Here is an 18,445-nt window from a genome sequence, read left to right as displayed (position 1 = left end):
GCTGCAATGTGGACGAAGCCTTGCATCACGTGTCCCCTCCGGTACTCAAGGAGGCAGCCGTCGCATCTTTTCACCTGCACAGCGTGATCTCTCAGCGGCGAGGGTCTGCGTGGGAGAGACACGCCGCCCTCGTTGCTTCCTGATTCTACTGCGCAGGCGCACCAACCGACCTGTAGGAGTCGCTGTCCACAACGTCCAATCCCCACCCACCAGCTTCCCACCCCCTAATACTGCCAATTGTATTAGTATGAACAACCAGCCAAGCTGGTAGCAACGCCGAGAGCTGGGCTCGAACCCAGCATCTCCTGCATTGGTGGCGAACGCCTTGCCCACTGCGCCACCTAGCCGCCCGCATTTTGGCTAATGTTAAAACTTGTCAGCTCAGTTTTGTCTATTTTTCTGTGTGTGTGTGTGTGTGTGTGTGTGCGCGTGTGTCTGTCATACCTTCACAGGACAAAGCCCACTGACTGCATCTGTCTTCATGGTAGCAGTGGACCAGGTGGTGGTCAATGATGGAGTCTCAACGTTCACTGAAGCAGTCAATGCCATGTTCATGATCTATTATGCCCTCAACATCGACTATCCTGTAGAGCTGGGTGCAACAATGGAGTTTCTTCAAAGGTAATTGTATATTTTTTTCATCTTTTTATTCATTTACCAGCATAATGAACTTTTTTTTTTTTTTTTTTTTTTTATCTTTTTCCCCCTCCATTTTCCTCCGATTTTCTCCCATCCCAATGTTAGTCGTATGCCAATTCCCAGTCCCTTCCTGGTCGCTGCGCACTTACCCCCCACAGTCAGATCATCTGGGAGAGTGGAGGCTACCACGTGCTTCCTCCGACACACGTCCAGCCAATCACCGCTTCTTTTCACCTGGCAGCGCGGATTCTCATCGAGAGGGCGTAGCGTGTGGGAGGATCACACTATCCCCCTCAAGTCCTATCCGCGCTTAGCAGGCGCCCCGACCGAACTGTAGGAGTCGCTGTTTACAACGACCCGGACCCACCCCGCCAGCTTCTCCCACCCTCTAATACAGCCAATTGTATTAGTGCAGACGGCCAGCCAAGCTGGTGACAACCCCGGAGCTGTGAGCTGGATTCGAGCTGGATTCGAACAGGCGAATCCAGCTCACAGCTCCGGGGTTGGTGACGAACGCAATCTCCGCTCGGCCACCTAACCGCAGCATAATGAACTTTTAATCATAAAGTCCTTGTAGCAGTTTGAGAGTGAATCAATGCAGTGCAGAAGGCAGGGCATGAGTGACAGAGCCCATTCTTTCAAACATTCATTGAGAGCAGCACACACATAGGCTATAGCAGTATCACGGTATGCAGCCAAGGCCCACCAATGTGAGAATGAACGGAATTGTGTAAATGTACACCATTTGATAACGATGTCAATCCTTTTATGTACCACTCCTCTACAGATGCATGTTCAAGATAAATCCGGACAAGGGCTCAAAAGTCCACAAACAAGGCAATAAGAAGTGTCTCGCAGTCAATCCCAAGGTCCTGTCACTCATATCGAAGATATCAGAGCATGACTGGCTGGAATGACTGGTGAGTTTGCTGTTAATTCATTTGATTACTTGTGATTTATTTCATGTCCCTTTTTTCAAAACTATTTGGCAGGTGATCGGATCAACCTCTATTCAGGTAAATCTAATTCTTTCCACCACAAGGTCGGGAGTAAAGCGAATACAGTTTCCACAGGAAAGAAAACCTTCAGTGCTGTTCTTTGCTCTTCCAATTAAGAAACTCATTTCATTTCAGATATAACTAATGTTAATAGCAGCATCTACGCTAACCTCCGCCATTGGTGTTTTGAAATGAACAGTTGCTTCTCACTGTTGTCACACCTAAACCACCTCTTCTCGTAGATTACAAACTTCTCTCTATGGAGATTTGCCAGAATGATGTGGGCAGTGAAACGTGAGCTCACAAGATCAGAATGGTCTCATGTCCAAATTCTGAAGATTTGGACATCAATCTGATGCAATTTCTTCTTTATTTCTCCATGAGGTTGATTGAAATAGTATTTCTGTTTGTGTGTATTACAGAGAATCCAGAGCCATCAGGACTAAAATGAAGCGAAACAAGATACAGCAGCACTGGAAGAAAGAGGATGAATAACATTCTTGTTTTCAGTTCAGTTAATTTTTATATTGGACACATGACAATGGTCATAAATCGCAAGTTTTACCAGCTGCTGTTGCAGCATTGTCCGAAAAGGGCTAGGGAGAAGCACTATATAGCTTGCCGGGCCTACGCCTGAAGACTCCCATTTTTTATACACATATATACCTGCACATATTCATACATGATACATATTCATACATGATGTTTATAGCATTGTTCTGTATATACTGTATACATACACATATACACACACGCATATATATTTATCCCATAAATACTGTATCATATTATAAATAATAAGCTGTACACCAACTGGGGTGCTCTTTGCCATGGATATGTATGTGTGTGTATGTATATATATATATATATATATATATATATATATATATATATATATATATATATATATCCATACACACATGGCAAAGAGCACCCCATAGTTGGTATACACAGCTTATTTACAATATGATTAATAAATTAGTGTTGGCATGTATATAAAGTGATATACAGTACATATACACATTATAGTATATTATGGTTGAGCACTTTGGTTCCGCACGGACGTTTACACTGTTATAGAATACAGCACTGACCATCACCAACCGTAACTTAGGGGTTAGAGTTAGAGGTGGTCTAGGTCTGGTTAGGGGTTAGAGTCAGAGGTGGTCTAGGTCTGGTTAATAGAGGCCATAACCAGACCTAGACCACCTCTAACTCTAACCCCTAACCAGACCTAGACCACCTCTAACTCTAACCACTAACCAGACCTCTTCCATGTGGCACTTTAACAGTACACTGACCTCAGAATGTATATTTTTATGCAAGCAGATTGCAATCAGTGTGTACTACTAGTACTACTGTGTTTAGTTTACAGTATCATGTTGTTATAGAATAAACCGCTGCCAGCAGCAGCCCAGCACTGACCAATGACCATCACCAAACTTAACTTGGGGGTTAGAGTAAGAGCCTAGGTGGTCTAGGTCTGGTTAGGGGTTAGAGTCAGAGAGGTGGTCTTGGTCTGGTTAGGGGTTAGAGTCAGAGGTGGTCTAGGTCTGGTTAATAGAGGCCATAACCAGACCTCTAGACCATCTCTAACTCTAACCCCTAACCAAACCTAGACCACCTCTAAATCTAACCCCTAACCAGACCTTCCATCACCATGTGGCACTTTACACAACAACCTCAAAATGTGATTTATCATTTTATGTTTATGCAAGCAGATTGCAATCAGATTGCTACTGTGTGTACTATACACTATTGTACTGTACTATTATCTACTCAAGTTCAACTACTGTGTTTGTTTGTTTACAAAACACAGTATCCTGTTAGTGTTGTTGACACTGTTACACTGGCTGCTGTTACTGTTATTTAATATTTTCAAATAAATCGCTGCCAGGTGAGCAAGGCCAGACATAGGCCCCGTCCACACGAACGCTGGGTTTAATGTAACCGTGATTGTATGTGCGCAGTTGCACTGTTCGGCCACACACAACCGGGGATTTGCTACACTGCAACCGCGGTCTTTGAAACCGGTGGCCAGGGTGGAGTTGTGCGGTTTTGCAGTTGCGTGTGGGCATAGCAACCGGGGTTATTCCCAGTGTTTACAGCAGAGCTGTCGCAATTATTCCCCATGTTCACGGCAGACCGCGGGGTAGAGAGATTAGAGCAGAGCCAACTACACCAGTGTTTACAGCAGAGCTGTCCCAAGTAGCGTTATATGAAAATGATTGTAACAAACTTTTGTTAAAAACGTATCGTCTGTGTTGAAGAGTGTTGTGATCGACTGATGTCTGTTGACGCTCAGAGTAAACATGTAGCTGCAGCTAAACTAAACTCATGTGTTGTCAAGTTATTGTTATAAGGAACCCAGTCCAGACTGCATCCCCTTAACAATTGTTTGTATTGAGCCGTATTGTATTGTACCCATTCTGCAATGTGTTAAATAACGTTTGCATCCATTCATTATACTAGCGTTAACATTACATTATTACGTTAGCATTTAAGCTATATACTATACATAGAGAATGCCATTGACATTAGCATGTAGCTAACAACACCGGAGATCTTTTTTGTGAGACTAAACTATCCGCTCTTGGTGGTAAATTGTGTTGCTGATGGTTTTGTTTCATCAACAAAATGAGAGGCAGAACACAGTGAATGTATCCGTTTGTTTATTGCAGTTTCTTTCTTTGCTGAAAATATATGTTCCGTTGGCAAAATGATCAATAGGGTCCAGCTGTGCTTCTAAACAGGAAGTTTACTTCTTCTTCTTCAGTAAATTAATGGCAGATCGCGACCCAACAGGAAGTTTAGTGAGCGTTCAGTCTTTTCTGATTGGTTGAAATGGCCTTCATGTCTGAACAACATCGCCGCCTACTGCTTTGGCATTGTATTACATTGTACTAAATGTATCGGTTGCTGGGTTCCAGCTCTGCCCGTGAGTACGCAGTTATACACGGTTGTCCACCTGTGTTCACCGTGTGGACAGAGTTTTATTTTTTCAAACTTCGGTCATATTAAATCCAAACTCTCGTGTGGACAGGTCTTATTAAGTTATTTCTCCATTCACAGATCGACAGTGAGTGCTGCACCCTTCCTGTTTATTACTTGTGCTGCCGACTCAGATTCCCCTATAGGTTAAAAAATAAATACGCAATTTAAATCAGAATATGTTCCATGTTGACTATTTCTGACTTCTGCCAAGTTTTTTTCCATTGACTAAAAATAGACAAAAATGTCATCCGTTTACTAAAATGCTCAGACATTTTAGTTGACTAAAACTGACTAAACGAAAAAAATAAATGAAAATGACTAAATATGATAAACGAAAAAGGAGCACTTGACACATTACTAAGACTAAAACTAAAATGAAAATAGCTGCCAAAATGAACACTGGTTTACAGTGACATTCCATATAAATGTTGTGATTTCCATATAAAATGTTGTGCTAATAAATACCGCTCTCCTTCGAGACACCACCGCCGACTCATCTCTCAGCACTATACAATAGTATGCTAGATATAGTCGTTTCCTTTTCACCATTGGCAGATTATCATCCACATTGGAGAATAGAGCTTTTAAATGCTTATTTCTACTTTTGACACATTAACTGTACTGACTTTTACAAGGTATATCAACTGTATATATCAACTGTATGTACTCCAAATATACTGAGAAGAGTGCTTGCTTGTGGGTTGTTGAACTGGAGTGCAGCTGAGACCATGCAAAATGAATACTTAACCCATTTAGACATAAAACGCCTGCTAAAAACTCCTATTAAAACCTATGCAATTAGGGTTTTTTGGAAAGATTTTCAGAATTGTCAGTTAATAAAACCTTTTATATCAGCCTCTGGAGCAGATTGAAACATGAAATGAAAACCGATAGATTAGAACTTGGGCTTTTATTTGAACATCATTCATTTTCCCTAATGTGCATTGACATTTAAAAAAGAAAAATGTCTTGTCCAGATACTTTTAAAGGGATTTCAAATAATAGGTAATTTGAATTTGTATACAGCAGTTGGGCTGTAAAAATACAGAGAATATATAGCAAATATCTGTAAAAAAAAATTCACTGCTGAACTTTGTGTTCTGTCACTTAATTGAAGGAGTTTGATTGTAATCATTTTGGAAAAACCTGTAGAATAACAGTGTTTCACTGCTGAACGAAGTTATGTCACTTAATTGAAGGAGTTTGATTGTAATAATTATGGGGAAACCTGTAAAATAACAGTGTTTCACTGCTGAACTTAAGTTATGTCACTTAATTGAAGGTGTTTCATCGTAAATGTAGGAAAAACCTGTGAAATAACAGTGTTTCACTGCTGAACTTTAAGTTCTGTCACTTAATTGAAGGAGTTTGATTGTAATCATTTTGGAAAAACCTGTAGAATAACAGTGTTTCACTGCTGAACGAAGTTCTGTCACTTAATTGAATGAGTTTGATTGTAATAATTATGGGGAAACCTGTAAAATAACAGTGTTTCACTGCTGAACTTAAGTTATGTCACTTAATTGAAGGTGTTTGATCGTAATAATTTAGGAAAATACTGTCAAATGACAGTATTTCACTGCTGAACTTTTAGTTATGTCACTTAATTGAAGGTGTTTCATCATAAATGTAGGAAAAACCTGCCAAATAACAGCGTTTCACTGCTGAACGAAGTTCTGTCACTTAATTGAAGGAGTTTGATTGTAATAATTATGGGGAAACCTGTAAAATAACAGTGTTTCACTGCTGAACTTAAGTTATGTCACTTAATTGAAGGTGTTTCATCGTAAATGTAGGAAAAACCTGTGAAATAACAGTGTTTCACTGCTGAACTTTAAGTTCTGTCACTTAATTGAAGGAGTTTGATTGTAATCATTTTGGAAAAACCTGTAGAATAACAGTGTTTCACTGCTGAACGAAGTTCTGTCACTTAATTGAATGAGTTTGATTGTAATAATTATGGGGAAACCTGTAAAATAACAGTGTTTCACTGCTGAACTTAAGTTATGTCACTTAATTGAAGGTGTTTGATCGTAATAATTTAGGAAAATACTGTCAAATGACAGTATTTCACTGCTGAACTTTTAGTTATGTCACTTAATTGAAGGTGTTTCATCATAAATGTAGGAAAAACCTGCCAAATAACAGCGTTTCACTGCTGAACGAAGTTCTGTCACTTAATTGAAGGAGTTTGATTGTAATCATTTTGGAAAAACCTGTAGAATAACAGTGTTTCACTGCTGAACTTAAGTTATGTCACTTAATTGAAGGTGTTTCATCGTAAATGTAGGAAAAACCTGTGAAATAACAGTGTTTCACTGCTGAACTTTAAGTTCTGTCACTTAATTGAAGGAGTTTGATCGTAATAATTTAGGAAAATACTGTCAAATGACAGTATTTCACTGCTGAACTTTTAGTTATGTCACTTAATTGAAGGTGTTTCATCATAAATGTAGGAAAAACCTGCCAAATAACAGCGTTTCACTGCTGAACGAAGTTCTGTCACTTAATTGAAGGAGTTTGATTGTAATAATTATGGGGAAACCTGTAAAATAACAGTGTTTCACTGCTGAACTTAAGTTATGTCACTTAATTGAAGGTGTTTCATCGTAAATGTAGGAAAAACCTGTGAAATAACAGTGTTTCACTGCTGAACTTTAAGTTCTGTCACTTAATTGAAGGAGTTTGATCGTAATAATTTAGGAAAATACTGTCAAATGACAGTATTTCACTGCTGAACTTTTAGTTATGTCACTTAATTGAAGGTGTTTCATCATAAATGTAGGAAAAACCTGCCAAATAACAGCGTTTCACTGCTGAACGAAGTTCTGTCACTTAATTGAAGGAGTTTGATTGTAATAATTATGGGGAAACCTGTAAAATAACAGTGTTTCACTGCTGAACTTAAGTTATGTCACTTAATTGAAGGTGTTTCATCGTAAATGTAGGAAAAACCTGTGAAATAACAGTGTTTCACTGCTGAACTTTAAGTTCTGTCACTTAATTGAAGGAGTTTGATCGTAATAATTTAGGAAAATACTGTCAAATGACAGTATTTCACTGCTGAACTTTTAGTTATGTCACTTAATTGAAGGTGTTTCATCATAAATGTAGGAAAAACCTGCCAAATAACAGCGTTTCACTGCTGAACGAAGTTCTGTCACTTAATTGAAGGAGTTTGATTGTAATAATTATGGGGAAACCTGTAAAATAACAGTGTTTCACTGCTGAACTTAAGTTATGTCACTTAATTGAAGGTGTTTCATCATAAATGTAGGAAAAACCTGTGAAATAACAGTGTTTCACTGCTGAACTTTAAGTTCTGTCACTTTATTGAAGGAGTTTGATCGTATTTTTTTTAAATACTGAAAGTTGCCTTATTTTCACATTCAGTAAAATGATGAGTATCTTATGTGTTTTTACATACAATTCAATGTAATTTAACATTCAACACAATTAAGCAAATACATGTATTTAAAAAGAATTACCTGTAGAATAACTGAAGGTTTTTACTGTTTTTTAATTATATTATTCTCTTTTTTAACATTATTTAACATTACATTTAAAGTTTAACAGCAAAAAAACAGAAAGTTGCCTTATTTTCACATACAGTAAAATGATGTATATTCTAGGTGTTTTACATGTAATTTAACATTCAAGACAATTAAGCAATGGAATAATCCTGTAAAAAAAAGATAATTTCTTATTAAATCAATCTACAGATTACAACCTTTATTTAATGGTTAATATTTGTATTAAAGGTTATTTACTGTATTTTTATGGAATTTCCTGTATTTTTATGGGATTTACACTTAAAGTAGAAAAACAAAAGTAATCTGTAAAATAATACATTGAAAGTCCCGTAAAAATAAAAAAAAAATTAAGAGTGTACCTTCTTGACTTTCTTAGGAGACTTCTTGGCGGCAGCAGGCTTATTCGTTGCCGCCTTCGTGGGCTTTTTGGCCACGACAGGTTTCTTGGCTGCTGGCTTCTTGGCTTTCGGAGCGGCTTTCTTTGCAGGCTTTTTGGCTTTAACCTCAGCCTTGTTGATCTTGAAAGAGCCGGAGGCTCCGGTACCCTTGACCTGGACCAGGGTTCCTTTTGTCACCAGACTCTTGACAGCAGTCTTAACGCGGGCCTTGTTCTTGTCCACGTCATAGCCACCGGCAGCCAGAGCCTTCTTTACGGCAGCCAGAGACACACCGCTCCTCTCTTTAGAAGCAGACACTGCCTCGACGACCAGGTCACTGACGCTGGGACCTGCCTTCTTGGGTTTGGGAGCTGCCTTCTTCTTAGCGGCCTTAGCCGGAGCAGCGGGAGCTGGAGCTGGAGCGACTTCTGCCATCTTCTCTCGTTCGGTCTCAGATTCAACACAACTAGAATTATGATATTGAAGCTCAGTCAGAGGGCTGGTCTTAAACACTACATGAGAGCCATGTAGACTCAACCCACCATGTCCTCCTCTGTGCTGCCAAAATGCTCTGCCGCTTGTGTTTTCTCCTCGCCAAAAAAGAGCTCAAATACACAACTATGAATATTGCAGGAATTTAACGCCAAATGGGTCAGCAAGCAGAAATATGTCAGAATTAAACCATTTGGAGACCCCTGGTGTGTTTGTGGACGCTTCAAACCACCAATTTGCGCCTTCACCATGGTGCGCAGCTATACCTTTTGCTGTTATTTATGTCTCACAATTCTTTAGATTGCATTATAATCCGACATAATCTCGTTTTCCAGCGAGCCGAGCTACCTGACTAGAGACTGGGAGCAAGAATAGTAATCTGGGGTGATGCGTTTTGTTTTAAATGGATGCTTTTCCGGTGTTGGTAAACACACTGTTGCTGGTGGCCTGTAGCGTGGGTCACCTCGACTTCGTATGAGGGATGATCACTACCTTAGATTAGTGGAAGGTTTCACATGGCATATATTAATTACAACTAACATTTAATTAATTAATGTTGCAAAACATTTCATAACTCACACAAGAAGCGTAGCTACATTTTCCTTTTGGGGGTGGGGGACTAGTTTGCTGTGTACTTTAGACTGCTGCATGCTTGTTGACAATACATGCTTTTTGGGCATTGCTGATCTGCTGTGTTTTCTGATTTAAATCTGCTACACTGAACACAATAAATAATAACTGCATTGGTCTATTTTAATTGTATTTCAATAGTTTAAATAGACATAGTAGATTCATAATGAATCATGATCATATCACCAAACATAAACGCACCATAACATGTTCTGCATTACCACAAAAGAGGCCTTGCACGGAATGTTTGTGTAGTAAAGGCAATGGAATGGTTGCTATATGTATAAATTATATGTATAGATTATCATATCAACACATAGTGTTGTGTCTTATTACTGAATGTTATAAAGAAGTCACAACGGAACAGTAATATCATGCTTTTCAGCAGTGTTTTACCGACTACCACTGCACATAAATTAGGCATTTTCTTTTGAAAGTGTGTACAAAAGGCCCAAGGACTGTGGGGTGCTGTGCTGCTGTTCTGCTGTTCTGCAGCGGGACGCCTCTCAGTCAGACATAAAGGCTGTGGGGGGCTGCTCTGCTGTTCTGCAGCAGGATGATAGCCAGCATCCATATATACTAGTGGGCTTAGAGATTCCTTCAGTTCATGTGTGCGTCCCTGATCACAAAACCACACACACACACACACATACTCCCACCGTGTTAATGGGAAATAGAAGTAGACCACCTGTGCATCTGTCTGACCATTAATAATAAAACTCATCAAAGAACGTTCCTGCCTCCCGTGTCCTGACTAGACACCCCGTGTTGTTGACTACATTTCCTAACCACCAAGAGCTTCACTACAAAATGGTCCTTCGAACCGGATAGAGTCAACGATATGGCAACCAGTCAAGGAGGGATGAGCCTCCCCGCTTCACCATCCGTGCGCCCCAGACGCACCGTGCAGCGCCCGAGATGGCTAGACGACTACCTAGTGGACAGTACACGCCAGCGTGACATAGAGCAGCTGCGCAGGCATGAAGAGGATAAAGCACAGCCCAGTCCCGCTAGAAGCACATCCCCCATGCCACCAATGCAGAATGTGCACGAAGCAATAATGCACCAAGTTCTGGAGACTGCGCGGCAACAGAGTGAGACGGCTCAGAAGCAAACCGAGCTTTTGGAGCTTGTTCTGCAGCACCATTCCTCCCGATCCTCAGCTCAGTCATCAAGGAGGTCATCACGGCATCAGACTCCAGTTTGCCAACTCCACCCAGAAAGAGTAGGCGAAACGCAGGTCTCCCCTGCCCGTGCACCTCACTACTCCCCAGCCGAGGATCACCCAGGTATAGCTGCAGTGGAGCTTGTTCTGCAGCTCCATTCCCCCCGAACCTCAGCTCAGTCGTCAAGGAGGTCATCACGGCAACAGACTCCAGTCCGCCAACTCCACCCAGAAAGAGTAGGCGAACCGCAGTTCTCCCCTGCCCGTGCACCTCACTACTCCCCAGCCGAGGATCACCTAAGTATGGCTGCAGAACTAACCGACCAGCTAGAAGATTTGAGTATCCACGAGCCAGAGTTGACACTTCCCCCACCTCTCAGCCGAGCCACTCACCCCCTCCAACGCGCAATTGAAGTACCCCACGGCTTTCAGGCTTGCAAGCAGGAGAACCAACAGAACCAAGGCTCCTCTCGTCAGCCCAGCCAGCCCAATAGGCCAACCCAGAACCTGCCGCAATCAGAGGGCCTGGCAAGAAGCGGACCCTCATACTGGCCACCGACCTCCTACCCGAACCCACGAAGCACATCCAATGTGGCTCCGCCTAGCCGCAAGTATGAGGAAAGGAACGAGCCTCAGCAGAGTTACCCGCCACCAACCTGGGCGACACCTCAGGTCATGCAGCAGCCCATGCACCAGCACCTGCCTCAGCCTGCACACCAGTCAGCACACCAAGCTCCGTATGTGCCCTACCTTGCCTACCAAGGGAACCCAGTCATAGCGAGACCGTATCCCTCCACAGTATACCAGCATGCACCCCCCAATATAGAAGGTCCAACATTCCCGGACTTTAACAAGGAGGATAGAGCCCAATACGTGGAACTACGCCTTTCCCTCAGTACACTCCTCAATCCTTCTCATTCCGAGCACTACAAGTATGCCATTCTGCTGAAGCATATAAAGGTGCCGCGTGCCCACCGCCTGGTGCTGGCTTACGCAGAGTCAAGTATGCCCTACTCGGAAGCTCTGAGGGCACTGGACGAGCGATACGGACGCCCATACCAGTTTGCTCTGAAGGAGATAGAGGACATGGAACGCTTACCACCCATTCGAGACGATAGAGCCCTCGACGAATTCGCCATCAGAGTGCAGTCGCTAGTCGGGATGCTGAGGTCCCTTCAAGGCGAAGGTCACGAGGAACTCCATTGTGGCTCAAACGTGAAGCGCCTCCTCAACAGGCTTCCCAAACACCAACAAGAGAGGTTCCGTCGTCAACAGTACAGGGAGAACCCAGACAAGACGAAGCTGTCCCTCACTGACTTCGCAGAGTGGCTGAGGGTAGAAGTCAGATGCCTGGACATTGAGCCCTCCCTTCATGCTCACAGTGAGAATGACAGGAGAGACCCCAAGTATCAGCCCAAGATAAAGGTCACTACGGTGATGCATGGTACAGACAACCCCCAAGATCCTCCACCCGAAAGGCCCTCCAAGGTATATCAACCTGTCCAGACCCAAGGGAAGGGAAGGATATACTGCCCCTACTGCGAGTCAGAACACTACCTCAGCCAATGCGAACGCTTCGCTAAGCTGACCAGAGGGGAGATAGTGGACTGGATCAAAGCCAAGAGAAGGTGTTGGAGATGCGGTCGTCCTCACCTAGCCTCTGCCTGCGACCTGAAGAAGCCGTGTCGACTCTGTAAGTCCAAACACCTCTCCGTCCTGCATGAGGTTAACCAGAGAAGTGGGAACGAGCCCACCATCACCTCAACAGCAGAGACTCACTATCTGGATCAGCCAAACGGATACAACCGAGTGCTCCTGAAGATCGTCAGAGTCAACCTGCACTACATGGACAGAGTCTTCAACACCTACGCAGTGCTGGATGATGGCTCAGAGAGAACCATCCTGCTCGCTTCAGCAGCACGCCACCTGGGAATACAGGGTCAAGCGGAAGACTTGACCCTTTGCACTATCCGCCAAGACGTCAAGACCCTGTCAGGCTCACGTGTCTCCTTCGCCATCGCCCCAGTATCCGAACCAAGGAAAAGGTTCCCTATTCAAGGTGCCTTCACCGGTGAACAGCTAGGTCTGTCTCAGTACAGCTACCCAGTCACCCAGCTCCAGGAGAAGTATCGCCATCTGCGAGGCTTGGTGATTCCACCAATCAACGGAGCTCAGCCAACCCTCCTGATTGGATCTGATCACGCCAACCTGATCGTACCGATCGAGCCGGTGCATCTGGGGCCCCACGGTGGCCCTGCGGCAGTCAAGACTAACCTCGGCTGGACACTCCAAGGCCCAGCAAAGTACATGCAGCAACAGCTTCAGACCACACAGTGCTTCTTCACTGCTGCTTCCTCCCCGGCTGCCGAGCTATTCAGCCAGGTCGAACGGCTGTGGCAGCTGGATACACTGCCTTTCAAGAGCGAGAGATTAGTGAACAGATCCAAACAGGACAAGTACTCAGCGGAGCTGTTGGAGGCCGAGACCACCCGTGTAGAGGTCAACGGAGTGCAGCGGTATGCCACCCCCCTCCTGCGAGTCCAAACCATGCCCAAGCTGCAAGTTTCAAAGGAAGTTGTAATGAAGAACCTGCGGAACACAGAGAAGAGGCTAACTCAAGATCCACAGCGTGCATCTACCTACCAAGAGGAGATCAATAAGCTAGAGATAGCTGGGTACATCACCAAGATTAACCCCAGCCAGGCCGACGCATCTGAAGAGTCATGGTTCCTGCCCCATCACATGGTCAGGCACAACGGCAAAGACCGGATTGTCTTCAACTGCAGTTTCCAGTACGGCGGGCAGAACCTGAACAACTACCTCCTTCCAGGCCCAACACTGGGACCCTCACTCCTTGGAGTCCTCCTGCGATTCAGAGAGCATCGAGTCGCCATAAGTGGGGACATCAAGGGAATGTTCCATCAGGTTCGCCTGTTGGACAGAGACAAGCCCCTACTGAGGTTCCTCTGGAGGAACCTAAAGACAGACGAACCTCCATCAGTGTACCAGTGGGAGGTCCTGCCCTTCGGGACAACATGCAGCCCCTGCTGTGCAACCTTTGCCCTCCAGAAACATGTCATCGAGTCTAGCCAAGAGGATGTTCGCCACAGTGTAGAACAGTGTTTCTATGTGGATAACTGTCTGCAGAGTCTGCCCACCAAAGAAGAGGCAAGCAGCCTCGTGAACAAGCTGAGAGCCCTCCTAGCCACAGGCGGCTTCGAGATCCGCCAGTGGGCCAGCAACCAGCCAGAGGTGATCGGCAACCTGCCCAAAGAGGCCAAGGCAGATAGCAGTGAGAGATGGGTCTCCCAGACCCACGGGGAAGCTCAAGAAATGACACTAGGACTCAGTTGGCACTTCATGGAGGACACGCTCCACTACAAACATCGCCCGGTCTCCCCAAGCCAGACGACTATGAGAAATATCTACAAGATACTAGCAAGCCAGTATGACCCCCTAGGTCGCATCCTGCCCTTCACCACAAGGGCCAAAGTCTTGGTCCAGAGACTATGGGCCAAAGACCGCGACTGGGATGACCCACACTTACCGGCCGATATCCTGCAAGCCTGGACCACATGGGAAGAAGAGCTCCCACAGCTCCCAACAGTCAGCCTCTCCCGGTGCTACTTCCCACCAGACGTCGACGTAAGTGTGCTCACCCTCTAGCTCCACGTCTTCTGTGATGCTTCCGAGTCCGCCTATGGGTCAGTCGCCTACCTGCGTGGCGAAGACCTCCAAGGCCAGGTCCACGTATCCTTCATGCTAGCTCGCTCTAGAGTAGCACCGAAAAAACAACAGTCAATACCCCGCCTCGAGCTTTGTGCCGCTCTGACAGGAGCCCAACTTGCCCAACTGATCCAGAGAGAGCTCACTCTTAAGTTGAAAGAGGCGGTGTTGTGGTCCGACTCCACCACAGTGCTTACCTGGATACAGTCCGACTCATGCCGATACAAGGTGTTCGTCGGGACCCGCGTATCTGAGATACAAGAACTGACCGACCACCGGTCATGGAGGTACGTGGACACAAAGAATAACCCAGCAGACACTATCACCAGAGGAATGACAGTGTCTGACCTAGCCAAGCCAAATCAGTTTAGTCATGGTCCCGCCTTCCTCCAACAACCACGCACAGGTTGGCCACTCAGACCCTCGGTCACAGAAGTTCTGGATGAGACGGAGACAAGGAAGCCTGTGTTCTGTGGCCTCACTTCAACCCTTTCGGCTCCAAAGACCCCAACCACAGAAGACCATTCCACCTTCGAAGACCTCCTTGAGGCCACAAGTAGATCACTGCACGGGGCGGCGTCTCCGTCAAGTGCCCCCAGTGCGGACGACTATGCCGAGGCAGAACTCAGAATCCTTCAGAGAGCACAAGGTGATAGCTTCTCAGAAGAAATCAAGTGCCTACAAACCGGGAAAGTGATTCCACCAAACAGTAGGCTCCTGGCACTTGCCCCAGAGTACGACGTACCTAAAGGCCTTATCCGCGTAGGCGGTAGGTTGCGCCGTTCCACCAGCCTGGAGGAAGACACTGTGCACCCGATCCTGCTAGAACCCAAGCATCCTGTCACTAAGCTCATCATACGACAGTACGACAACAAGCTACTCCATCCTGGAGCCGAGAGGGTCTTTGCTGAACTCCGGCGCAAGTTCTGGATCCTCAGAGGGCGTGAAGCAGTGCGCCGCCATCAGCGATTCTGCCCGGAGTGCCAAAAGTGGAGGGCAAAGCCGTCTATTCCCAAGATGGCAGATCTGCCCCCATGCCGTCTCCGCCTCATGAAGCCTCCATTCTACTCAACAGGAGTGGATTGCTTCGGCCCGTTTCAGGTCAAGCGAGGTCGGGGTACTGAGAAAAGATGGGGAATAGTTTTCAAGTGTATGACCACTAGGTGTGTCCACCTAGACGTGCTACACAACATGGATACCGACTCATTCCTTATGTCGCTCAGAAGGTTTGTGGCACGACGAGGAAACCCCTTCGAACTCCTCTCCGACCGTGGGACCAACTTCCGTGGAGGAGAATCGGAGCTCAGAACAAGTTTCCAGAACATGGGTAAAGAGCTGCAGACCCAACTGGCAAAGCGCCAGATCCGCTTCCAGTTCAACCCCCCAAATGCACCCCACTTTGGCGGGGCCTGGGAGCGGGAAGTCAAGTCCATCAAGGCTGCACTCTACGTTTCTCTTGGAGCACAGACAGTGACCGAAGAAGTCCTGCGGACAGTACTGACTGAGGTAGAAGGAATCCTCAACTCCAAGCCGCTGGGATATGTGTCGACAGATGTAGCCGACGTGGACGCGGTGACCCCCAACTACCTCCTCATGGGGCGGCCCGACTCCTCACTCCCTCCAGTGGTGTACCCTGAATCCGAAATCCTCAGCCGGAGAAGATGGCGACACAGTCAGGTGTTAGCCGACCAGTTCTGGACCCACTTCCTGCATAACTACTTACCCTCCTTGCAGTCCAGGCAGAAATGGGTGAAGGACACAGAGAACCTCACTGTCGGCACGGTGGTGATGGTGATTGACCAGAGGCTACCTAGACCATCAGGAGCTACCTACACGAAGACCATCAGGAGCGCCGACGGGAAGGTGCGGTCTGCAGAGGTGCAGGTGGACGATAGGACCTACACCAGACCAGTGGCCAAGCTTATTGAGTTACCAGCCATCCCAGAGGACGCCCCGACAACGACTCCGGACGACAGTTGAGCCTTTCCATGAACTAATCCACACCGTGGATTAGGGGGCGGCTGTACAAAAGGCCCAAGGACTGGGCAGACATAAGGACTGTGGGGTGCTGTGCTGCTGTTCTGCTGTTCTGCAGCGGGACGCCTCTCAGTCAGACATAAAGGCTGTGGGGGGCTGCTCTGCTGTTCTGCAGCAGGATGCCTCAGACATGTCTAGACATGTCTGTCGATAGCCAGCATCCATATATACTAGTGGGCTTAGAGATTCCTTCAGTTCATGTGTGCGTCCCTGATCACAAAACCACACACACACACACACATACTCCCACCGTGTTAATGGGAAATAGAAGTAGACCACCTGTGCATCTGTCTGACCATTAATAATAAAACTCATCAAAGAACGTTCCTGCCTCCCGTGTCCTGACTAGACACCCCGTGTTGTTGACTACATTTCCTAACCACCAAGAGCTTCACTACAAAGTGGTTACCAACGGTTACAGGCAGCCATGCTGGAAGAAACAGAACAACACAAACATTACAGTTTGTGTTTAGCCTATAGGTCAGATATACAGGCCTCTATTGTTAGGGCTCAACTCATTGTGAAGTACAGGATATTAGAATGTGGTGCAGTAGGCTGCCAGCTACATTTTTGTTACATTCAGAAGAAATAGCTCAAGCCAGGAATGAAACATACTATGTTGTCAGAGTCATACTTGTATTATTATCTTGTACCACAGTGAGGTACTGATACATGTAGCTCATGGTGAGACCATGTCGGTCTGTGTCATCTGTTTATGATCAGTAATAAATAACCCAAACAAGAGGACACCTGCTCATGGAGATGACTCAGCACCATCAGAAAACATCTCTCACCTTATAAATGTATACTGGCATTTCCATGATTAAAAGTTATGCCAAATGCATGCAAAAAGGATTATGCAGCTGTATGTACAGACAGATGTGTATATGAATGTGTGTGTATATATATATATATATATTGTAAGTCAAAGCAGTGACAGATGTCACCAAGAGAGCTATTGATTGATTGAAAACTTTATTAACAGATTGCAGAATGGGTACAGTACAGCTCAATACATACAATTGTTAAGGGGATGCAGACCAGAGAAAGACTTTTGTCTTGTTTACATCAGGGTCCCCCATTTTCAATTCATCATAACATATAATACACGACTTACAGATAGACAGTACTGCTACATCTATACATTTATGACATACCAGATTTGCAAATACAGTACTGTTTGTGATACAAAAATAGTCTAGAAACGAGAGTATATACATTTGACGTAGAAACTGTACATTGCGCTATCAAGGTGCACAAAATAATTGTCTTGGAAAAATGCAGTTTCATGTCGATTATTGCTTGGCTTAATTAATATCAAGTGTGGCTATGGAGTTTTGCTAAGAGAATATATAGTTGGGTTATTATGGCTTTGCGCGCAAATAGTTTCCTGTGCGCGGGAAATGTGCGACAAAGCCTCTCAACCAATCGTATACAAGAAGCCACGCAGCTATACTTGCTCAATTTGACCTATATTCTACCCATGTAACTCTTGTGTGCATGTATTATATATATAAATCCACTTATGTCTGAATACACCTACATATCATCTTTTTTATATACCTTACCTTATACCACTGGTCAGTATGACTTACTACCATAGTGTATTTATACCTATAACACTGTACATACATCTGATCAGCATTATTACAATACTCTGTATAGTACTCATTTATTATACTTCAGTTTAATCCTATTGCACTTTACTGTTACATTTGTACTCTAGAAAGACGCCAATTTATTTTCGTTGTACTATATAAAGACAATTCATTTTAATCTAAAATGGTGAAATTAAAACGAATTGGCTGGAACGCTCTCGACGAATGTAAATATAAGGAGTCAAACAAGGCACTT

General features: G+C 44.8%; 1 protein-coding gene across 1 annotated transcript; it reads right to left on the bottom strand.

The window, feature by feature from the left end:
• Positions 1–8,511: 8,511 nt before the first annotated feature.
• Positions 8,512–8,976, bottom strand: LOC311246532 (histone H1-like; the record flags this gene model as incomplete). Its single annotated transcript, XM_084336682.1, has 1 exon — positions 8,512–8,976. One exon carries the CDS (start codon positions 8,974–8,976, stop codon positions 8,512–8,514), a length of 465 nt encoding a protein of 154 aa, XP_084192808.1.
• Positions 8,977–18,445: the final 9,469 nt, after the last annotated feature.

Source organism: Notolepis coatsorum, assembly GCF_963971535.1.
Source record: "Notolepis coatsorum genome assembly, chromosome: 19".
Classification (NCBI taxonomy): Eukaryota; Metazoa; Chordata; class Actinopteri; order Aulopiformes; family Paralepididae; genus Notolepis; species Notolepis coatsorum.
Note: the sequence above shows the minus strand (reverse complement) of the source record. Positions and strands in the feature narration are given on the sequence as shown.